The sequence below is a fragment of the Lampris incognitus genome, chromosome 9 (assembly GCF_029633865.1).
Source record: "Lampris incognitus isolate fLamInc1 chromosome 9, fLamInc1.hap2, whole genome shotgun sequence".
Lineage (NCBI taxonomy): Eukaryota > Metazoa > Chordata > Actinopteri > Lampriformes > Lampridae > Lampris > Lampris incognitus.
This window is the reverse complement of record NC_079219.1, coordinates 14,361,064-14,386,388: the sequence shown is the minus strand read 5'-3', so window position 1 is coordinate 14,386,388 and position 25,325 is coordinate 14,361,064. Positions and strand designations below refer to the sequence as shown.

General features: G+C 41.4%; 2 protein-coding genes across 2 annotated transcripts in view; both read right to left on the bottom strand.

The window, feature by feature from the left end:
* Positions 1-4,374: 4,374 nt before the first annotated feature.
* Positions 4,375-8,212, bottom strand: LOC130117745 (endothelin-2). The gene is made up of 5 exons (XM_056285941.1): positions 8,082-8,212; positions 6,740-6,899; positions 6,128-6,241; positions 5,326-5,391; positions 4,375-5,185 (listed from the first exon to the last, which is right to left on the bottom strand). Exons 1-5 carry the CDS (start codon positions 8,134-8,136, stop codon positions 5,110-5,112), a joined length of 471 nt encoding a protein of 156 aa, XP_056141916.1. The 5' UTR covers positions 8,137-8,212; the 3' UTR covers positions 4,375-5,109.
* An 11,860-nt stretch (positions 8,213-20,072) lies between these two features.
* LOC130117741 (transcription factor HIVEP3) overlaps positions 20,073-25,325 on the bottom strand; it is a 56,849-nt gene continuing 51,596 nt past the window's right edge. Inside the window, exon 9 of the mRNA XM_056285932.1 lies at positions 20,073-21,746. Within this exon, the coding sequence (XP_056141907.1) occupies positions 21,108-21,746 (639 nt within the window). The 3' untranslated portion in view covers positions 20,073-21,107. The remainder of the gene's footprint in view (positions 21,747-25,325) is intronic.

Below are 25,325 nucleotides of genomic sequence, written 5' to 3'. Positions count from 1 at the left end.
GCCCACTATAAGGTTCTTATTTCTGGTGCTAAATGCATGCGGAGGGAGGCAAATGTGAATGAGGCCACACAGTCTGTCATTGATCCCATAGATAACATGGTACATCAAACAAGCATTATGAAAAACTTTACATTCAGCAAGCCTTAAAAGACAATAATTGTGGAAAAGAGGGTCCGTGGGAGCACAGACCCCAGACCACGATATGGCACGTATAACTTTCTTTTGCAGAATCTGTAGTTTTTTTAGATGAGTGGGAAAAGTGTTGCACCAAATAACATTGCAGTAATTAATACGGGGCTCAAATAAAGACTTGTACAATGTAAGAAGTGCTGCGTGTGGGAGAAAAGGTCTTATCTTAAAAACAGACCAACATATATAGATAATCTTTTTTGTTAAAGCATCGACATGACACGTAAAATTTAAGGATTCGTCAATACGGACCCCTAGGAATTATGTGGATTTGACTCTTTCAATATCCTGACCATTAATTTTGAGACAAACATGCTCAGCATTATTTTGATTTTTGTTGGAACCGAACACAATGTAGCTTGTCTTGCTGATATTTAGGGATAATTTATTACATCTGAACTAAGTGTCCACCTTCACCAGCTCCTCATTTACAATTTTTTGAAGATCATTTGGACTCTTATGTGACAGGAACAAATTTGTATCATCAGCAAACAATATTTTATGTAAATGTAAGAGGAATTTACAAAGTCATTTATATACAGGATAAAGAGGAGCGGCCCTGAAATGGAACCCTGGGGGAATCCATACTTGATGGATTTACATAAAGATTTGTAGCCATTTATAAGTACATTTTGCTTTCTCCCATAGATATAGCTTCTAAACCAGTTAAGCGCTATACCTCTGACCCCATAATGATACAATTTATTTAAAAGAATCTCAAAATCAATAGTGTCAAATGCCTTTGACAAATCCAGAAAAATACCAATGCCGCAGTCTCCTTTATCAATAGCATCATTGATTTTTTTCAAGAAGTTCCAAAATCGCTATGCATGTGGTGCTGTTTTTCCTGAAGCCATACTGAGACGGAACAAGAATATTAGATTTTTCTAGGCAGTCACTTAATCTGCTATACACAACTATCTCTAGTACTTTGGATATTGTAGGCACATTGTGGCCAGTAGTTGTGCATATCATTTTTATCCCCAGATTTAAAGACTGGAACAATTCTAGCAATCTTTGCCATATTAGGCACAACCCCACAAAGTAATGAGAGGTTAATAGAGTAGACAAGTGGCTCCACAATTTCGTTCACAATTGCTTTAAGAATTTTGCAAGAGATTTAATCTGCACCAGCTGTATGTGAACTTTTCATAGTCATGATGATTTTAGAAACTTCATTTTTGTCAGTTGGCTTCAAGAAAAATGAGTTCAAATGGGTTTTTTTTTTTTGTAGATATTGACTGAAAGTGGCACCCTGTGGCTGGCTAATTTTGTTGGAAAGATTTTCACTTACGGAGATAAAATGATTGTTAAGTCATTAGCAAGATCAGTATTGCTAATATCAGCATTATTAATATTATTGCTGGTGCTATTGGCATTTTGTATAATCTTGGTGTCAGAAAGCACAGCGTTTTTGCGACCCCGGCTTAGGACTCCTATTCATAGTTTTACTTGATACACTAAGTTACAACTTAGTGTTTGGAAGAAAACCCACTATGCTGTCATGATGTAGGCCAAACGTTCGCTTGATTTGGATTTATTTTGATGAGCAGATTATTAATGCTTTTACGGGGTACTTGAGGTACACCTAAAAGCTCGCAGTAAACTACTGAGCTTGGTCATGTATTTGGCTCTGCATCTTACGTTGATGGTTGATGTCTCATCTGTTCCAGCACCATGGACAGAGTAATGCCAGGGAGGAGAGTGCCAAATCCAAAACCACCAGGTATTTTGTAAATGGCTGTTTTCTGGACTGGTGGTGCATTGTTCACATTTTCCCGTGTTAAAATTGGCGAAAGAATTTTTACTTTCCATATTATATTCACGTGGAGAGTAAAAGGGCCCGTTGGCTCATTAAGGTTTGTACAGCATAGCAGTGATTGTTTTTTTTCTGTTGTTGTTGAGGTGCTACTTGGCAACCAAGGAATAAAATGTCTCAGATTAAGATTAATCACCCCATTATCTACCCTCCACTACTTCATATCATTTCCTGTGATTGACCAGCAACTAGCCTGCCACATCCTGCTATTAATCCCTTCTGTATGTAGACAGACAGGAATGTGGAAACTGTATCCTGTTTTTCATAGTGGACCTCTCTATTCAAACCTGGTTTGGATCTAGTTAAAAGAGATTATAGAAAAGAGAATGTGACATATATTGTGCGAGAGGTGTTAAGCATGCCCCATGCAAATGTCCTGGAGTATGATGAAAACAGTACTCAACTTTTTCTTTTACGTAGTGTACATTGTGTTCGTCATAAGAATTAAAGGAATCAGAAACATGTTGCTGCTGGCAGCAACAGTGAGGAATTTGCCTAAATACATGCCTATGAAAGCAAGTTTAGAGGAGTGATGAAATAACACGCCGAGTTTGTCAGTCTTTGTTCTCAGGCGATGCACAGTCCGGGTCCCCTGATTTACAAAAAGAGCATCACCTTTTGTCCATAGACAAGACGTTGGAACTGCCTGTCAGATGACATTGTCTGTAAGCGATTAGTAAACTATGGGAATCGATTCTACCACTAACTTTTCCACCACTCCTGGCAGTTGCACGCTGCACAAGCAGCAGATGTGAGAATTTGTGGCCCAGGCAGGAAATGAGAGAGTTTCAGTTGTGCAAGTTAGAAAAGACGAAGCATGACTTTAAGATTGGCAGAACAGGGGCATCCGGGTAGCATGGCGGTCTATTACATTGCCCACCAACACCGGTTCGAATCCCCATGTTACCTCCGGCTTGGTCGGGGGTCCCTACAAACACAATTGGCCGCGTCTGCGGGTGGGAAGTTGGATGTGGGTATGTGTCCTGGTCACTGCACTAGCACCTCCCCCGGTCATTCGGGGCACCTGTTCAGGAGGGACGGGGAACTGGGGGGAATAGCGCGATCCTCCCTTGTGCTACGTGTCAGGTGAAAAGAAGTGGCTGGCGACTCCACATGTATGGGAGGAGGCATGTGGTAGTCTGCAGCCCTCCCCGGATCGGCAGAGGGGGTGGAGCAGCGACCAGGACAGCTCGGAAGAGTGGGGTAATTGGCAGGATATAATTGGAGAAAAAAGGGGGGGAAAGCAAAAAAAAAACAAACAAACAAGAACTATGGGAATCAATTCTATAGCTAACTTTTACACCACTTAAAATCCTGGCAGTTGCACGCTGCACAAGCTGCAGATGTGAGAATTTGTGACCCAGGCAGGAAATGGGGGAGTTTCAGGTGTGTAAGTTAGAAAAGATGAAGCATGACTTTAAGACTGGCAGAAGACATAAATCTTAAAATAGCAGTGAGGTTTGTGTCTGTTTTGATGACCTTTTACACTTTGCCGTTTTGGTTTCGGTGATCTTGTTGTGAAGGCATTGTCTAGTTTCAATATTGTGTTTACAAGGACATGTCAGGATTGAGTCAGGTGTGACTGAATATGTGTGATAGGCGGCCACACTGTCAGTCAGTCTATTGTAGACTAGTGACGAATTAGTAATTCCGCCCATCCCTGAAACTGACTGAAGTAGGCCCATGACTGTACCCAGGCTTGTCTAGAAAGCATGGCCACAGGGCGTCCTGCCAGGAGATGTAAACCAAGAAATATGTTAGGAATGGAATGAGTTTTATTGGGCAGAAGATCCTCCAATAGTCCTTTCCCACAATAAAAACCACAGTAGCAGCTTAAAATGATCAGGGTTAGTCATCGGAGCAACTCAGATGCCTTATTACACGGTGAGGTCAGTTCGCTGCCACTATGATTCATTCGGTGAAACGAAAACTACAATGGAGATAAATTCCCACTGTTATTATGACTGGGTTTTACAGCCCACAGCATGTCTGTCTGGTTGCATGTTGGAGGGTTGAACGGAGAGTATGTACAAGCTATCGGGAAAGAACAAGGGGTGACGGGTCATCCTTGTACCTGCAGTGCGGAGCGGCACCTCCTCTCCCCCATTCATTTAAGGAAAGTTACAAAACTTTGCATCCTTTTTCAGCACGCCACAGATCTTTACAATAGCGTGAGCTGTCTTGCCTTTGAATGGCAGGTTAATTTATCATTGATTTGGGCGTCTGTTCTTGGATCTTTTTTTCTTTTTTTTAATCACTGACCTCCATTTGAACTCGGAATTGTGTTTACTCAGGGTTGAAAAATGTGGTGTGGTTTGCCACTGTGCACGGGAATGAGACAAGAGACAAAGATTGGCATTATTTAGATTTGAAGTTCAGTTTATTTATCCCATTTTATGACACCACTTTTTACATACTAACACCCAGTGCAGAAGCGCTCTAATCAAAATCCGTCAATCATTGATGTTAAGTCTATTGGATGAATTTTTCTATTGTAAATGATTTACAAGCATCATAATCCCAAAAAAATCAAAAGTACAGTAGATCTCCAATGACTTTGTCATCTCAAGTTGTAAAACTGTATTATCCATAGCAGTCGAACTATCGCACAAAAGAAAGAACATCTCAAGTTTTGCAAAAGAATAATTGGAACACAACAATTACATCAGACATCCTGCCAAAACTTCTAGTTGTGTACATTATTTCCCCTGCTACATTCTTCTTGTAGATGATAATCAGTCAGATAAGGAAGTGTGTAGTGACAATGCACACATACACACACACACTATCATGCCAACTGCTGCAGACCAAAGGGCCAGAGTCAACAAAAAACCACGGCCATACCAGTCTCCAAATGTGATAGTCGGCCTTCTCAAAGCTAATCCTCAACATCTGGTTTCCAGACCTGTCTGCAGAACTCTGTCATGTTTTCCACCCATCTATTCCAGGGTGCCTACAGACAGCCTTGCGACGCTGTGGCCTTCCTGTATGGGACACGTCTTTTAGCGGCTCTTTGTTTTTCCTCCTCTCTGTCAAAAAGAGTGTCCTTTGTTCAGGTGCTCGCGCTCCTCTCGCTCTCCGGGCCTGGAGAGCTGCACGGTTTAGCGTGCATCCTTCCCCCGGGCCACAGGGCCCTCCTCTCTCCCTGAACTAGCCGGGTTTAGGCTGCTCAAAGCCCTGTGAAAGGAAAAAAAAAGACCCGATGAAGCACATAGCTGGAAAATATCCACAGCCAGCAGGTTAACACAGCCGCCGCTGGTTATGCGTTACTCAGTCAGTCAGCGCTCGAGGCAAATTGGAATTCCCTCAAAACTTACCTGAGGATATCGAACAGCTTGATCCGAGGTCTCCTCATGGTGCTCTTTGGAGAAGCGATCTCAAGGCTAAACAGAAAATCATAAAATCAATACAGATAACCAATGGCATTAAAATGAAAAAAAAATAAAATAAAAAATTCAGATTTATGATTCTTCAAATTATGTTTCTATTGCCTTGATAAGAGAAATTCCCATCAAGAAAGAACACTGTAATATTTTCTTGCACAGTCAGCAACCTACAAAGGTCTTATCTTTACTGACTCACTAAGCGTTTTATTGATACCAGTGAAGTTTTTCTATGAGCTACATAATGTCGCTGTTTAAACACAACGTTTGCCTTGTGGTGTGTCAGTCTGTCAGCGTCTCTAGGTGGTAACATTATTTGTTTCTCTGTCATCTCTCGGAGCTATTAATCCCTGACTTTGCTTTTAAACTCCTGCATACTTCACTCCTCTGCCCTCTTGGCCCAGCCAAAACAAGCTGTCCTAATTTAACGCACTGGTATGGGATTATTATACTCCCTCAGGCTTTGGCTGCGTTGTGCTGATGATGACTCCCAAAGAGGGCAGGTTTGCCTTAAGGTGCACAACAACAACATCTTCGGCTAATAATAGCAACAGAGAGAAATGAACTACTCCCTGACACTGCACCACACCTTGTGCTTCATAAAGGACAAGAATGCTTGCCCTCAAAAACGGTGCTCAGTATCACCTCGTGCCCTTGCGTTTGAACCTTTGTAAAGGTATTCTGCAGTTGGTGCATGTTTTTGGTTGTTTCCAAGACGTTCTTTTCCCGAACTCACCTTTGGCGGCAAAAGCTGGTACAGGTGTCATCGTCAGGGTTGGCGCAGGCACAGCGGCCGGTGGATCTGCGGCGTCGTGATAGAGGGCTGCCCAAGCCATAAACTGTTGTCTTGCTGTAAATACAGAAGAAGAGGTGGAGAGAGCAGCAGAGAAAGAGAGATACCCATTATCAATCAGCTTTCTGATGGGGGGGGGGGGACAACAGATTTTTAGACTTTGCTCTTTGGTACAATCACTGCCAGATTAATCATCGTAATAACAATAGATAGTATGAAATGAATCACACAGAAACTGGGCTTGGTGATATTGCTAGTTTGTTGCAATCACTGTGATATTTATATGGCTTTTTGCATGTAGGACAGTTGATATTTACTTTCCCTTCTTAATGCTCTATATATTTCATAGGACCATATGCCATTGATTGCATGCGTCATCATAACAACTGTGTTTTGTCCGAGTGTGTGTGTTTGCACTGATGCATGCATGCACTGTATATATGCATATGTGTATGTATATGTATGTGTGTGTGTGTGCATATGTATTTGTGTTTCGATATCTGTGGTTGTGTGGGTCTAGGAATATACCTGTGTGTTGTGTTTGTCAGCGCTCACCTTGGTGTATTGATCCATATGATGTCTAGATGGCAGAAGTAATGACACTCAGTGTCCAGTCGGTTGCTACAGGCACAGCGCTTGGTCCTCACTCTGTGCACAGGGCCCACCGGATCACTGGCCTCCAGATTCTCCTCATTCGTCAATGGGAAACCCCAACCTGGAGACAAAAGACTGCTCAGCTATCTGTACAAACCAGTCCGGTAAACATACTGTCAAAGCCCATTGTCATCATCATAGAATTTTCAGTAAGTGAACTCCCTCACTATCATTTATAGTATTGATGTGTTAAAATAAGTTGAAGACTTCTGTAGAGTGGGTACAAGTATTTATCACACAAGACAGCGTTTTCGTTTTCTCTGAGAGCTCTTGGTCAGTGACTGAGTGACTTTATTCACTGGATGGCAGAATTTGTTTGCTTTGAGCACAGTCATGCCAAAGTCATAAAAGATGTCTTAGTGCATGCTCAATAATCCAGGTAAAAAACCCAAAGAAGGGCGAATCAGTTCATCTGGATACAATGTTTATTGACAGATACGTTTTATCACCCAACTGAGTTGAGTGATGAAACGTATCTGTCAATAAACATTGTATCCAGATGAACCGATTCAACCTTCTTTGACGTCATAATGGAATTTTTGCTGGCCAGTCAAATGGTTGATATGCTAAGAAAGAAAATAAAGATGGACATCTTATTCTTGTTTGAAATATATGGTCTACACAACTAAAGAGCAAACGCTGTCATGCTCCTGCAAGATTAGGCTTGGATTTCCTTGAAAAGCAATTCTATACATATGTCAATGTTTAATATTAATTGAATTAAAAAAAAACTTGGATGAATAGAAAAAAAGAACAATTTTAAGATGAAATGATGACTGATGAAGGTGGTGAGCAACTGGCTCTGGAAACGTCTGATATTATGGACTCACTAGACAAGGGCTGGTTTTAAGAAAAAGACTTGCTGAAACATGTGCCTCAACCATCATGCAAGGATGACTGTTGCTGCTCTGTGCATAGCTGACGGAGACTAACGCTACTGTGCAAAAGTGAGTCATTGTGTACATTGCTCTGTAGACAAAAAAACTATTATTATCAAGGTGTTTATTAAACTCTGTCCCCTTTTTCAGCTGAGAAACGCCTTAAATTGATTGAATAGTCATGAACCAATTGTGTCAATCAGATACTGTAAAGCACAATTTATCCACAATGAATTTTTACAAATTACACAGGTAAGTATTTCAACAAAATACAGTTACATGCTGTGTACATAATATAACAAGTTATATTGTGCTCACATATTGCTTTTATCTGTTCTATCATAAAAATGAACAAGCTGACTCACCTTCCATGGAAGCCCAGACAGTGATGATAAGCAGAAGGCCTGTATGAGAAGACATGTTGTAGTGGATGACAGCCAAACGAGCTCTATATTATCTGCAGGACTGCAAGGGACAGTTATAGCTGTGTTTTATTTGCCACTGGCCTCCTTTTTCTGCAGGTGTCTGAGCTATGTCACCACCACTTTATAACTCTCTCCTTTCCTTCCCATGACGTCACGGATGAAGCCCTGCCCATGGCTGCCTGGTCTCCAGTTATACAACCCAGGGGCGGTCAAAGCTATCTTAACATTCCAGGAATCTCTGCTGTTTAACATGGTCTCTTTAAAACCCACTGCAGGCACCTCTTCCCCTTTTGCCCTATTCACCTCCTACTGTCCTCACTGCTGCCCACCAACCCCAATCCCACCCCCCACCCCCCACAACATCAAACACAGGCTGCTGGAGGGAGGGGAGACAACTGAGTAGTTCACTTATTGCCTATGACATGTTACCCGGACATTAAAGATGCAGTCTTCCTTAAGGAGTTTTGTGTCTGCAATCAGTTCTTTTTGTTATGAGATGTTGTGGTTATTTCCTCTGGAGGAAGCATAGATAAGGACAGTGACCAGGGGGAGACTCCAATAAGGAAAGGGAGTGAGATAGCTGTCAATTGCTTGATTTGAATATGGGCCTGATTAAATGCGACAGGGAAAGCACATGGAACAGGATGCACTGGAAACAATGATCGGAGAGAGCATGATTTGGTTGCAGTCCAATACACAATGGAAACATGTGCAACAATAAACTGTTTTTCAAAGGACATTCTTTAATTTGAACAAAATGAAATTGAACAGCCTTGCCATAGAAAACCAAGTCACGGCAGAGAAGATGTTCTCTATATAGTGACTGACAGAATAATTGATTCAAGGACTGACTCAGTTTGACAGACAATCACGAATTTCAAATGTACTTTGATGCATCAGAATGTTTATAGTGTATTTTGTACTCCGTAAAATGGAGCTGGTTTTGAGTTATAATTGGGTTATAAAGCTGCAACAGCTGCATTAAGGGTTCACAATCTGTTTTTTATTTGCCAAGCAAATTTTCACATTACAAGGAACTTGAACCAGAATATTGCCCTATCGTAATCCCTTTAGTAAGTAATAGCCTCTAAAAATTTATACAAGACTGGTAGGTTCCTATCTTGCTTTGGGGTTTGTGGCATGGGGGTTCGAAAGATGCAGTCATCATTTGGATATCATATATTCATGATTAGATTATAACTTTATCTGCAGCTTTCATGAACATAAAGGAAAATGTATATTGTTAGATAAGTCAAGTCAAGCCAAAAATCTATTTGTATAGCACATTTAAAACCACCACAGTTGACCAAAATGCTGAACAGGCTTAAAATACCAAATAATCAAAAAGAAAAGTAAATAACAAATAAGAATAAAAGAAAACAATAAACAATATACATAATAATATAAATAATAATCCATCCATCCATCCATTATCTGAACTGCTTATCCTGCTCTCAGTGTCGTGGGGATGCTGGAGCCTATCCCAGCAGTCATTGGGCGGCAGGCGGGGAGAAACCCTGGACAGGCTGCCAGACCATCACAGCTCCCCCCCCCCCACACACACACACACACACACAATCATTCATACGGACAATTTAGTACAGCCAATTCACCTCACTTACATGTCTTTGGACTGTGGGAGGAAAACCGGAGCCCCCGGAGGAAACCCACACAGACACGGGGAGAACATGCAAACTCCACACAGAGGATGACCCAGGATGACCCACCAAGGTTGGATTACTCCAGGGCTGGAACCCAGGACCTTCTTGCTGTGAGGCAACCACGCTAACCGATGTGCCACTGTGCCGCCCATGAATAATAATATAAATAATAGTAATAATAATAATTATTATTATTACTATTAACAATAAAATAATTTGTGGCACAATAGAAGGTGAAATCAGTTCTGAGCAGTTTTTATCCATCCATCCATCCATTACCCAAACCGCTTATCCTGCTCTCAGGGTCGCAGGGATGCTGGAGCCTATCCCAGCAGTCATTGGGCGGCAGGCGGGGAGACACCCTGGACAGGCCGCCAGGCCATCACACATACACACACACACACACACACACACATAAAACACACACACATTCATACCTAGGGACAATTTAGTATGGCCAATTCACCTGACTTACATGTCTTTGGGCTGTGGGAGGAAACCGGAGCCCCCGGAGGAAACCCACACAGACATGGGGAGAACATGCAAACTCCACACAGAGGACGACCCTGGATGACCCCCAAGGTTGGACCACTCCGGGGCTCGAACCCAGAACCTTCTTGTTGTGAGGTGACCGCGCTAACCACTGTGCCAAAGTACTGCAAGCAGTTTTTATCTGAATAGGTAAACTGTTCCAGAGATTAGGGGCAGCCACCGCAAAGACTCAGTTGCCTCTATTTTTGTGCCTGGATCTCGGAACATCCAAGAGCATCTGGTTGGTTGACCTCAGTGTTCTGACTCGAGTATGATGATGCAGGAGTTCTGCCAGATAGTGTGGCGCCAACCCATTTAAAACCTTAAAAACAAGCAATGAAATCTTAAAATCAATCCTAAAATGGACAGGAAGCCAGTGGAGGGAGGCCAGTACTGGTGTTATGTGATCACACTTTATTTTTCCAGTTAGAAGATGAGTGGCTGCATTTTGTACTAACTGTAGATGATGAAGAGATGGCTGTTCTACACACACATACAAAGAATTACAAAAGTCTAAAAGACAGGTAATAAAAACATGAATAACTGTCTTGAAATCTTTGGGAGAGTGATAGGGCTTTGCCTTGGTTAAAAGTCTTAACTGAAAAAAGCTAGTTTTGATAACTGAACTAATCTGTTTATCAAATTTGAAGGCGCTGTCAAAAGTCACACCAAGATTCTTAACATAAGATCAACTGGAAGAAGCTAAAGGGCCAAGAGTACCATCAGAATCATCTAATAGATCAGGTCATCCTAACATAACGATTTCAGTCTTATTTCCATTAAGATTGAGAAAGTTTAAATCCATCAAGGTTTTGACATCTTTTAAACAGTTCAACAAAGGCTTCACTAAATCTTTGCTTTTTGTTTTCATAGGCAGATACATTTGTATATAATCAGCAAAACGATGAAAAGGAATGTGCTTCTTAGAAATTGACCGCAAGGGCATCATATACAATGAAAGGAGGATGGGGCCCAAAATTGAGCCTTGAGGGACCCCACAAGTAACTGGGGCCACAGTCGAGGAATATTTGCTTAGGTGAACCGAGAAATGTCCATCTGTCAGGTATGACTGAAACCATTTGAGGGCGGTACCTTTGATGCCTATGCACTGTTCAAGATGTGATAAAATGATCCCATGAGCCACAGTGTCAAAGGCCACAGTTAGGTCTAAAAGAATCAGAATAGTGAGAGTTCCCTGAATTAACAGCTTAGAGAAGATCATTAAAAACTCTTAAGAGATCTGTTTCAGTACCATGGTGTGGTTCAAAATCAGACTGAAACTTTTCATAAATGCCATGATTATCTAAAAATGTTTGCAATTGGATAAACACTACTTGCTCCAAAACTTTAGTCAGAAAAGGTAACTTAGAAATTGGCCTGAAGTTAGAGAGAACAGAAGGGTCCAGATTTATCTTTTTGATAAAAGGCTGCACTACAGCATGTTTAAAAGCAACTGCAACACACCCTGAAATAAGAGGGATATTTATCAAAACAAGAACACCTGACCCAACAGTATTAACAATTCTTTTAGTAGACGAGAGGGAATACTGTCTAAGGGGCAATTTGTAGGCTACCGATGATGAACTACCTCTGATAATAAGGGGAAAGATACAGACTCAAACGGATCGAAGACAGCTGGGCACATAGGGGGAACAGAAGGGTCCAGGGCAAGGGAATTAGATGAAGACCCAAGAGCATAAATCCTGTCGATAAAAAATTTAAGAAAGTTTTCACAGAGTGTGGACGTTGGCACAGTACGAGCTGTATCACAAGGATTTATAAGAGAGTTGAAAGCATTGAAAAGAACCTGAGGCCTATGACTGTTATTGGAGACAAGGTTAGATATAAACTCTATTTTAGCAGTTTTAACGGCTCTCTAGTGTTTTGACAAGCAATCCTGTAAAATTCCTAAGGAGACTTGGAGCTTATCTTTCATCTGCCTTCTCTCAGCTCATCTACATGTGCATCTGAGAGCAGGTAGTATCATTCAGCCATGGCTCTGAAAGTGGTTTATTGCATTTAATCCTAAATACAGCAACAGAGTCCAAGATATCAGTGCAAGTGGAGTCAAAAAGGGTAGTAAGCTCCTCAGCACTGAGATCACAACAGCCATCCAGAGTATAAAGCATTGAGTCTTTAAAAGCAATAGAAAACTGCGATGTAGTAATCACACGCAGGCAGTGTGCAGGAACACAAGTTAAAACTCTGTAACAAGGGATTGTATCAGTAAATAAAACAGGCAGATGATCCGATATACATGTGTTGTAAATTTCACTGATCCATACACATAAACCATAAGACAGAACAAGGTCCAGTGTGTGCCCCTAACTGCTATGAACGGTGTTTTTTTTGTTTTGTTTTTGTCTGTAGCTGTCAAACAATGAATCTTTTGATTGAAAATTGTTCTCGGCACATATCTCCAAAATGATATCTCTATCCATGTTGCACCATAAAATTGTGATAGCTGGTAATAGCCTACATACAGATAAGCTGGTCCCTCTATTCCCTGGCTAAAGGCATGGGCACCCCCTATGACATATCCCACCCACATGGTGCCCAGTAGCAAGACCAGTGGCCCTGCCACGACCATCCAGATAACTGAATGGCAGCAATGAGTCATTCAAATGCAATGAGCCATTAATCTCCCCACACATTCACATTAGCAGTGTGGGTGTTATCGTAACCACTTCATAAAATGGCTTTTGTCTTCACTGCCCGCATTCAGCTCAAGCTGACAGGTGGAGTGACAATTATCTGATAGGGAAATAGACCGATTAGTATGAAAATGCAGAGGAGGTCAATCTGTCAGTTTTTGCCAGTGTGGGCTTCCATGATTTGTATCCACACGAGCATGTCATATTGATAATCAGGTGTAGAGATCCCGTGGTGGAGAAATGGATTTGTAATTGGTGAATAGCAGATTGGTTCTTTCAGCTTTTTGGATCATATAACACTAGCTTAAACATACTGTAGGTATGTCAGTCATAAATATTTGGCTCACCCCATAAGTGTGTAGGTCTGAAAAGAGTAATGTCAATTACAATTGTCATTCTTTGTCATTTTGGTGGCCATTATATACCTATGTCATCCTCAGGCACAAGTCTTGACAGTTTAGTGTGGAAATCAAGAGGTGGCACATCTATTAAAGTCAGGCTTCTCTTATGCGTGACCCATGTGTCCAGTACTCTCAAAAATACATAGGCCCATGGAATTGTCTTCCCATACAGGCGAGTGGAAAGATAAAGCCATGCCTTGATTTGACCTTGGACCTTTTTCTTCGACATTCTTCGCGGAAGATTTAAATAATCTCCACTCTTTCGAGATGTGCAGGACAATCTGCCGGATTTCCCAGTGGGAAGATAGAAAATGCCCTCTTTATCCACACATAAAGAGACGTGTGGAATGCATGACATGCTGATGAGATCGCCACGCTGCGGCACATCGGCACAGTTTCTTCAACACATTCTTGCGCCACCGGGTTAAAAGTTCAGCTCCTGCATGAGCAACAGCTGTGCTCTTCTCTCCAGGCAGCACATCACATAATGCAGACCATTTCCTAAAAATGGATAACATCTAACAGTGAAGGCTGCAAGGCAGATGAAAAGCAAGATAAGCACTTTGTTGTAACTCCCCGCTGTCAAGGTTCAGTCTGTTTCCAGCCTTCTGTCCTGGAAACCCGTGTTTATCTTTAATTAGCAACATTACCTCCTCCTTGTACTCTTACTCTTCTGCAAACATTCTCTTCTGCCAACCCTTGACAATACTTTTACCTGTGTTTGACTCCCTCTTGCTATGAATGCATGAAAGAAATATCTTATGTACTCCAAACTATTTGCAACATACGCCTCTGGAAAAGAAGGCCCTCCATGCTGCCCGTGTTATGTTTCCTACAGAATGACCAGTTGGCCCTCATCAGCATAGTCTCCTATTGCACCCAAGAGAGCTTTACATAAACCCAAGTCCCGCTGTGCGTTCAGTGTTAATACTTGACGGACTGGTGAAAGTAAACGAATAAAGTTGCAAGACTGGCATGACAATGGCACCACTATACAAGAATACAGTTTTATACACCCCCAATTATCACAGACATGTCTAGAACACCAGATGCCAGGGTGAAACACAATAACAGGCGTTGGAGGAAATTGTATTGGTAAATCATTGGCATATATAATGCTAGCCAGAATGTAGGATGTGTTAATGTTTAAAAGACCCTTTAAAGTTTTTGGAAGTGATAATGTGTGTGGGCATAATAAAAAGGAAAAAAAAGAAAAAAAGAAAAAAGGGAGTGTTCAAGGACACACAAATAAGCATGGCATTTTTGAGCATCGTACTTGACCCACATAGAAAAACACAGCTCCTGGAACTCACAGTCATGTTGTTCAAATCCAATTCGCAGCTCAGGGATGAAAATCTTAATGACAAAATCTTAATGAAAATCTTAGTGACAGTGCAGTGAAGAAGCCCCTCTGGACCACGACTGCCGATGACGACAGAGGTTATGCTCAGGGGGTGAAAGGACACCATACGGCCATGATGTTTTTCTTTATCATATCCAAGGCCAAATCCCAAGTTACCTGGTAGCAACTGTACACGGAACGCCTTGGTGCATGCCTGACCGTGGGTGACTCAGTAGGGACATCTAGTGGTGCGTCTGAAGAACATAGTCTGCTGCCTCATAGGAGCATAAGAAGGAAAAAAGGGATAACGTGGTGGGCTATTGTGGGTTTAAGCCTGAAATTTTACCATCTGATTCATATTGACCTCCATGTTATCATGACTAAGGATGATCTCTCCACTGCCGCAGAGTATTTTTATATAAATAATATGTCAGAGTAAATCATCTGCACCTCAGAATCCCCCCTTCTCCCTCAACACAGGCAATATCACATATCTAGGTACAAAAACATCCCCAAAACTGTCAGAGTTATTCCATCTCAACTTCAATCCATTATTAAAAACAATAGAAGACGACTTAAACCGCTGAATGACCTTACCACTATCCATCATGGGCCAAACCTCTACTGTAAAGATAATAATACCACCAAAAAACCACTTACCTAGTCACCATGACCCCAGTCCAACCACCCTCACAGCAAAATTATATTGGAAAAAAAAACACAGAATAAAACTGACTACACTGCAAAAATCAAAAACTCAAGGGGGGCACCTAACTTCCAGCACTATTACCTGGCCACCCAACTATGATGTATATATCGTAGTTGGTTGGCTTGGTAATAGTGCTGGACGTTTTATATATATATATACACTACCGTTCAAAAGTTTGGGATCACCCAAACAATTTCGTGTTTTCCATGAAAAGTCACACTTATTCACCACCATATGTTGTGAAATGAATAGAAAATAGAGTCAAGACATTGACAAGGTTAGAAATAATGATTTGTATTTGAAATAAGATTTTTTTTACATCAAACTTTGCTTTCGTCAAAGAATCCTCCATTTGCAGCAATTACAGCATTGCAGACCTTTGGCATTCTAGCTGTTAATTTGTTGAGGTAATCTGGAGAAATTGCACCCCACGCTTCCAGAAGCAGCTCCCACAAGTTGGATTGGTTGGATGGGCACTTCTTTGAGCAGATTGAGTTTCTGGAGCATCCCATTTGTGGGGTCAATTAAACGCTCAAAATGGCCAGAAAAAGAGAACTTTCATCTGAAACTCGACAGTCTATTCTTGTTCTTAGAAATGAAGGCTATTCCATGCGAGAAATTGCTAAGAAATTGAAGATTTCCTACACCGGTGTGTACTACTCCCTTCAGAGGACAGCACAAACAGGCTCTAACAGGTACTATTTAATGAAGATGCCAGTTGGGGACCTGTGAGGCGTCTGTTTCTCAAACTAGAGACTCTAATGTACTTATCTTCTTGCTCAGTTGTGCAACGCGGCCTCCCACTTCTTTTTCTACTCTGGTTAGAGCCTGTTTGTGCTGTCCTCTGAAGGGAGTAGTACACACCGGTGTAGGAAATCTTCAATTTCTTAGCAATTTCTCGCATGGAATAGCCTTCATTTCTAAGAACAAGAATAGACTGTCGAGTTTCAGATGAAAGTTCTCTTTTTCTGGCCATTTTGAGCGTTTAATTGACCCCACAAATGTGATGCTCCAGAAACTCAATCTGCTCAAAGAAGTGCCCATCCAACCAATCCAACTTGTGGGAGCTGCTTCTGGAAGCGTGGGGTGCAATTTCTCCAGATTACCTCAACAAATTAACAGCTAGAATGCCAAAGGTCTGCAATGCTGTAATTGCTGCAAATGGAGGATTCTTTGACGAAAGCAAAGTTTGATGTAAAAAAAATCTTATTTCAAATACAAATCATTATTTCTAACCTTGTCAATGTCTTGACTCTATTTTCTATTCATTTCACAACATATGGTGGTGAATAAGTGTGACTTTTCACGGAAAACACGAAATTGTTTGGGTGATCCCAAACTTTTGAACGGTAGTGTATATATATATATATATATATATATATATATATATATATATATATATATATATATATATATATATAGTAGCGAATTCGGGAGACAACGCAACCACAGGAACTGCCGCGGCCGGGAAGCGAACCCGTATCGCCCGCACCGCAGGAGACATCGCTAACCGCTCGACTAAAAGATCAGACTCGCCAGCCAGCGGCCAGCGTGTCTTGTTATCCATGCACGTTACACTATCTATCTATCTATCTATCTATATATATATATATATATATATATATATATATATATTACTAAATGGAGCCACAAAACTTCATGACGGAATATAGAAAAAAATGGACTGCTAAGAGACAGCAATAAAAGATCTACCCTTCCTTAGCAACACAACGACCCCCCCCCCCAAAAAAAAGTCTTAAAAACACCGTAATTACCACAACTCAACCAGCCTGGTGGAAAGTTAATAAAAGGACAAACTTCACAATGTCACCTTGTTCACATACTATACCCATTTGGCACAAACTAGATTTTCTTTTCTCTCCCCTTTTTCTCCCCAACTGAATTTGGCCAAATTACCCCACTCTTCCGAGCCGTCCCGGTTGCTGCTCCACCCCCTCCACCGATCCGGGGAGGGCTGCAGACTACCACATGCCTCCTCCGAGACATGTGGAGTCACTAGCTGCTACTTTTCACCTGACAGTGAGGAGTTTCACCAGGGGGACGTAGCTCGTGGGAAGATCACGCTATTCCCCCCAGTCCCCCCCGAACAGGCGCCCCGACCGACCAGAGGAGGCGCTAGTGCAGCGACAAGTACACGTACCCACATCCACGCCCGACCAAGCCGTGGGTAACACGGGGATTCGAACTGGCGATCCCCGTGTTGGTAGGCAACGGAATAGACCGCTACGCTACCCGGACGCCCTGCACGATCCAGATTTTCTCGACAACAAATCTCCCATGACAGGCACCAAATGGAAGGGAAAAGGCATGACGCATCTACGCCACAACAGTTCATACAAAATCACGGTATAGAGAAATGGCAATACTTACAATACACTCAATTAAAGCATGCAATCAAGACAAAATCCAATAACAACCTTCAGCCACCACCCCTATTGGACAACGTCAATAACATGGCCAACCCAAACAAACCTGTCAGATTTATACAAACTGTTATCTTCCACTGACTCCACCATCCCTCCACCAGTAAACAAATGGGATAACGATGTTAACATCAGCACCACAAATGACCTCTGCACTCAGATACGCTGAAAGACCTTCAGCGTGTTCACGAACACTCAGACAAGACTCATTCAATACGAAGTTATTCGCAGGATTACACAAGACAAGATGCACATCATGGGACTCACCGGGTCAGACATATGCACTCGCTGCACCCTTAACACAACTGACCACCTCTTCCATACACTCAGTATGTTATTTTCTATGTTATCTTTATTATCTTTTCCTACGTTAATTGTATATTCTGTATATATTTTCTTGTTTGATTGCTCGTGTTGTTCTTGTAATGTATATTAAGTGTGTTGTATGTTTATTTATTTTTTATACTATTTTATTATCCTAGGGTGCCTAACAACATCAGGCAAAGGGACTGCCGATGGAAACCAGCCTGTTAGCTAACCCGGGTATGTTTCCATTTGCTTTGAATGGGGATTAATGTACATTGTCCCTTCCCAAATAAACGTTTAAACTACACTAAACCAAACCAGTACAACACTTCTGGAAAGAAACAACTACTAAACTATCACTTTACGGGGCGGCATGGCTCAGGAGGTAGAGCGGGTCGTCTAGTGATCAGAAGGTCGCTGGTTCGACCCTCGGCTCCTCCAGAGAGCGGGTCGAAGTGTCCTTGAGCAAGACACCGAACCCCTAACTGCTCCTGATGAGCAGGTTGGCACCTTACATGGCAGCCTCCGCCATCAGTGTATGACTGTGTGTGTGTGTGTGTGTGTGTGTGTATATGGGTGAATGTGAGGCGTACGCTGTAAAGCCCTGTGAGTGGTCGCTAGACTAGAAAACGCTGTATAAACGCAGTCCATTTACCATCTATCTGTTCTTTGGGTGCAGCATCCCCCTATCCCCATCACTGTGCATACTAGGAGACCTGGATATATTGACACATCACAAAAACAAATCACAACACCTCTACTGGTACCCCAAACTATCGCCAAGACGACAAAACTCAGCCTTACAAAAAAAACAAAAACAAACAACAAACAACAATCTTAACAATTCAGTGAAAGCTATTCAACACTTCTTAAATCTCTTCAGTTGCAGGTGAGCTCGTGCCACAACAAACACAAACAAACAACACTCATACATTCACATACATATGCAAACACACATACATAGGATCATACACACACATGCACTCTCGCAAACACATATACACTCTCTAGAGGTAGACATACAAGTGCAAACACACTCACACAACATTACAACTTTTTTTTGCTTTTGCCATCATCATTATTTTGATTACTATTATTATTACTGTCGCATAAAGATTTATTGAAATGTCTTCCCCCTTAATCATTTTTATTTACTCATTTACCCACCCATTTTTTCCTTTATTTTCCACTGACCGTCCTTTTGATTGTTTCTATTACTGCTGCCACAAATATCACCAGTGATTCAAATACTTTTGTGTAAACTCTCCACACAGCTGCTTCCCTACAACAACCACCTCCCGCACACCGCCTCCATGCACATCTACAGACAGCCTCTCTATTTCCACATCCTACATGTTCCCCTGCATCCACCCTACACCTTCCTGTCTGTATGCCATTCTTCTGTCTTTGCTGTTGTAAATAATATAAAGAAATGTAAGAAAATATGAGAGTAAAATATCTGCACGTGAAAATATGACAAACGACAAACATTTTGCAGTCAGATGTTACTTGGATGCAAAACTTAAATAGAAATCTGAATTTCAGTTCATATTTTCTGACGTTTCAAATTCCACACACGTGAAATGTTTCTGACATTAAAAGGGCATTTCCCTTTGCCGACTGCACGTTCCTTCACTTAAGGACGTCTTTCATAAGTGTTATATTCTTTTTCTGTTTTTTTTTTAAATATATATTCCATGTGGCTTGAGAATAGGGCCTCAAGACGCCCGGAAGGATCAAGATTACAGCACATTCAACCCAATTTGAAGACTTTACATTAAATATTTGTTGATAATTAGACAGCAGTGCAGAGATAATGGTGAGAAAAGTGCTGTGATGAGTTCCTAATGAAGAAAGGCACAACCTCGGAGGGATTCTGGCGCACTTTTTATTTGTTCATTGACCAGAAATTTTGCTGTGTGTGTGTGTGAAATCTGCAGGGCACTTGAACCTCCTATACCAGTGAACCTCCCGCTCTCAATCTATGTCACCATTTCAAGTCACAACAATTTTTGTGAAAAAGACAGAAATATAAGTGAGTAACAATGGCATGGTCTTCCTTTTACCAATAATAAAAAAAACAACCTTGAAACAAATGATCGACGTCAAGTAACAATAAATAAGGAGCACTCTTCTCTGTACAGAGACACTTTCTAATCTAAAATTTCTTTGTAATAAAAAATAAATCTTCAGTGCATTTTCTTTGACAAATTCTCTGCTGCTCCTTCAGTACCTCCTCAATGCAACTCCCGGTTAACCCTGGTATTAAAGCAATGGCCTTTGGAGTAAAAACAATCAGAACACCAAATATCCCCCAACCTCCCACCCAAACAACACAAAATGAGGATATAAAATTTCACAGCCTTCTCTTTGTCTGCCTGTACTGTACATCTCAAAACAACAAACCTGGACAGAAAAGGCACAAGTAACTACAGTTTGAGTAATACTGGACAAAAGGACGAACAAAAATGGAATTGTTTTTGATCAAAGGTTTTGGTCATTTACAAATTTATTCATAGTCCTTTTACATATATTTAAACAAATATTAAGATTGCGGTATCAATAGAGATACAGGAGGGATATATATATTCATATATATATGTACATATACTTATATACATATACATACCTACATATATATGTGTGTATATATACATATATATGTATATATATATTTATACATTATACATACATATATATGTATATATACTTTTTTTTTTACAGAAACATTATTTTCACAAAGAAAAAAGTGCATTTTATAACAAACCTGAATATTGCCAAAGAACAAATATTTAAGTTAACAATAGTATTGAAAACTGTATAAAAACAACTCAATAAAAAAACAACCAAAAAAACAAGACAGTTGTAGCAACCAATAAAGCAAAAGGTGGGATGCATGGCGCATCAAGGTGTAGAGACTAGTAAGTGCTCTGGTCTGTTCTGGCTGTGTCTCCCTTAGCTCCTCCTTCAACTGGAGGCCCCTCCTCCTCTGAAAGCTGTCCAATTGCGTGCAATGCTAAGGGGGCTCCTTGTCTCAAACGACTGTCTCTCACACAACGTTCTCTGGTCTCAGGAACAGACCTGTGGGGATTGGGGGAGCTATGCAAGCTGCCATATTGCTTTGAGTCCGTGGTCTCTGACTCTGGTTTGGAACAAGTTAGCGTTGTAGCGGGGATGCACAGGCCCAACTGGCTGGTTCCTGCTTCCTGGTTCTCTAACCAGCGGTCGCCAGGAGTCCTAAGCCCTTGAGTTCTGGGGGTCCCGCCCCAGGGTGATTCAAATCTGGCCAGCGATGGCCTCTCAGTGGGGGGAGACGTTGGGGAGGATGGGGTGGTAGTGGGATGGGACAGAGGTCTGGCCTGGACCATCTGTATCCCTCCGATGGGGATCATCAGGTAGGGGACCTTGGCCCGCTGGGAGTGCAAGGGAAGATGGCTGAAGATGTGGTCTGCTGCCTGGTGGCTGGGATAACCCTCGCTGGAGGGAAGACGGAAGGAAGGAGGAAACAGATTGGCCTCTGGTGACATTGGCCCTTCACTTGGCGTATCGCTTTTCTCCTGTAGGGGGAGCAAGGACATCAACAATACAAGAGCTCATGAACATGGACTTCCACTGTCAGTAGGTAAACTGAGTAGAGTTAAGGCTGCGGCCTAGAGCGCTCATATCATACTTCCAGCATCATACCTCTTGCCTGATAGGAAGAGGTGTGTACAGCGGCAACTATGCTGGGAAAACATGGTTTTATCTGACGGAACATCAGCAGCGATCAACTTAACCCCGATTTGCACTCAATGCCGATCATTACGCTTAGCAACCGGCCTATACCAAAACTTAACCCTCTCCAATGTAAAACCTAAACACTGATATTTATAACCTTATGCATAAACTTAACCATCTGTTGCATAAAATCTTAACTATATGTAATGTAATAGTCATCGTTCTGAATACACCGTCATTATTTTTGTCAAGAACACAATAATTAAAAGCTTGAATGCCAATATGTGCTTAATTTCTATTTCAGAGCCTACCTTTATGGCAGTTTTTCTCAAACGTCATTCAGGGGGGCTTAGCTCACAGACCCCACCCTTAAGCAGATGATCTGACCGTATGTCCTCAACAATATCCTTATTCATTGGCACATTCAAATACCTAGTATATATTTGATAGGACGATTGATGGCATTCCTTTACTCAAGTTAAGACTCCACCAATGATGATGCGTTGAGGACGTGTTCATTATTATTATTATTATATAATACTAATATATAATAGCAACATTATTATTATTGTATATCAAAGAAAGTTGAATCAGTTCATCCGGATACAGCGTTTATTGACAGATACGTTTCATCACTCATCTAAGTGGCCTCGTCAATCTAAACTGACTGCAGGTATCCCCACCCTTATAAACAATACAGTGTTCCTCCCTCTCAAGGATGCGCACATCCTTGATAGGGGGGAACACTGGTTTGGATGGGGAGGCCATCTATATGTTAGGAGGGAATGACTATCACTGAACCGAGAGTCGGGGGCAGGGAGGCTAACAGTACATGTGTTGCCATCTTCCAATGCTGTCGTTGCAACTATGGTACACATGGCCATCGAAACTCTAGTTAATGGTCACACCCATATTTGCATACGAAACTGATAATTTGGTTTCGGTCGTTATGCAACTGTATAATGACCGAAATTGTTCCCGATTCCCGTATTGTTTATAAGGGTGGGGATACCTGCAGTCAGTTTACACTGAAGAGGTCACTAATGCCTCTTTTCCACTGCATGGTACCACCTCGACTCAACTCCACTCAACTCTTAATTGCTTTTTTTGGTTTTCCATTGGGCAAAAGTTAGGGATAGTACACGGTACCAGTACTTTTTTTGGTACCACCTCAGTCGAGGTTCCAAGTGAGCTGAGCCAATAATGAAAATACCACTATACATAAATTAATTAATCAAAATAAATAAATAAATGTATATTTATTTGGTTATACTTATTTAAATATAAATAAAATCTTTAAAAAAAAACTAGTAAACACACCCACAAATGACCAGCGGGGCTTCGCCGTGAGGGGAGACTATCTGCGGTGGAAAACGAAATCCCAAAAAGTAAAGCGAGTAGAGCCGAATAGAGTAGAGTCGAGTTGAGCCGGTACCATGCAGTGGAAAAGGGGAATTAGATGAGTGATGAAATGTATCTGTCAATAAAACGTTGTATCCGGATGAACTGATTCAACCTTCTTTGATTTTCTTACCTGGATTACTGAGCATGCATCAAGACATATAATGCCCCAAACCATCCTGGGGGGGGGAAGAAGTTTGGTGCTTTTTTCAACCTTTCTGGTTACTTTCTTTTAAAAAAAATTTGAGGCTCAATGGGATGTGGCTACGGTGTATGAAACATGAGTCTCATATGATCCGCTATGAGAGGTATTAGATAGGAGGTTGCAGCATGAAGCCATACATTCTTGAGTACAGTGCAGTACATGTACTGAATGCTCGGCAAGATCTGGATTATGTTAAAGGGAGAGTATTATGGAAAACGAGATTTTCCTAGTCTTGGGAGGATTTTGCTGTCAGCGAGGAGTACCATGTTCATACTTTCACAGCCCTGAAATCACAACTCTGTTTCACCAGCTTATTATGTTTTTTAATGTGATGAAATACCACTGTCTGAACAGCTATCCAGAATCGCCCCCTCAGAGTGATGTCATACAGTCGGAAACAGTCAACCCAGATTTTGCACGAGGCCTTGGTCAAGCAGCCATTGTTTCTGTCAAGGGAGGGGGTGGGACCAGGAATATTATCAGCCGATTGGAGGAGCTTTTGGTGAATAATACTGTTATTATGTTAATGACTTTTTAAACCAAACAACCTTTGGTGAAGAAAATTGTCAGATAAGTTTCATAGACATACAGTTAGGTCCATAAGCATTTGGACAGTTACACAATATTTGTAATTTTGCCCCTGTACACCACCACAGTGGATTTGACATGAAGTATTTGAGGTGTGATTGAAGAGTAGGCTTTCAGCTTTAATTTAAGGGGTTGGATAAAAATATGGCATTAACTGTTCAAGAATTACAGCCATGGATATACAGGGTCACCCATTTTCAGAGGCTCAAAAGTAATTGGACAAACAAACATAACCATGATTATAACAATTATATTTAATGTTTGGAGGAAAATCCTTTGCAGTCAATGACTGCCTGAAGTCTGGAACCCATCGACATCTTCAAATTCTGAGTTTCCTCCTTTGAAATGCTCTGCCAAGACTTAGTGGCAGCTGCCTTCAGTTGCTGGTTGTTTGTGGGTCTTTTGGCCATTAGTTTGATCTTCAGCAAGTGAAAAGCATGCTCACTTGGGTTGAGCTCAGGTGACTGACTTGGTCACTGATGAATATTCCACTTTTCTGCCTTGAGAGACTCTTGGGTTGCTTTCTCAGCTTGTTTTGTGTCATTATCCATCTGCATTGTGAAGCGCCAACCTCTCAGTTTTGTGACATTTGGCTAAATCTGAGCAAATGGTGTATCCTTATAAACATCATAATCCATCCTGCTACTTCTGTCAGTAGTCACATCATCAATAAACACCAATGACCAAGTTCCATGGCAACCATACATGGCCATTTCATAACACTACCTCCACCATGTCTGACAGATGATATGGTATGCTGAGAATCATGAGCTGTTCCTTTTGTTCTCCACACGTTTCCTCTTCCCATCCTTCTGGTACAAGTTAATCATTGCTTCATCTGTCCAAAGAACCTTCTTCCAGAACTGGGTAGGTTTTTAGATGTTTTTAAACACAGTCTAATCTGGCCCTCCTGTTCTTAAGTGACACCAGTGGTTTTCACCTTGTCGTTAACCCTCTGTATTTATTTTCATGCAGGCGTCTCTTGATTGTAGACTTGGACAGTGATGCCCGACCTCTCAAGAGTGTTTCTGACTTCACTAGATGTTGTGAATGTGTTTGTCTTCACCAGGGAAAGAATTCTGCCATCATCCACTGTAGATGTGCTCCGTGGTCTTCCATGCCTTTTGGTGTTGCTGAGCTTGCCAGTGCATTCTTTCTTTTTAAGAATGTACTACAATGTTGATTTGGCCACTCCTGAAGTGTTTACTATCCATCTGATAGATTT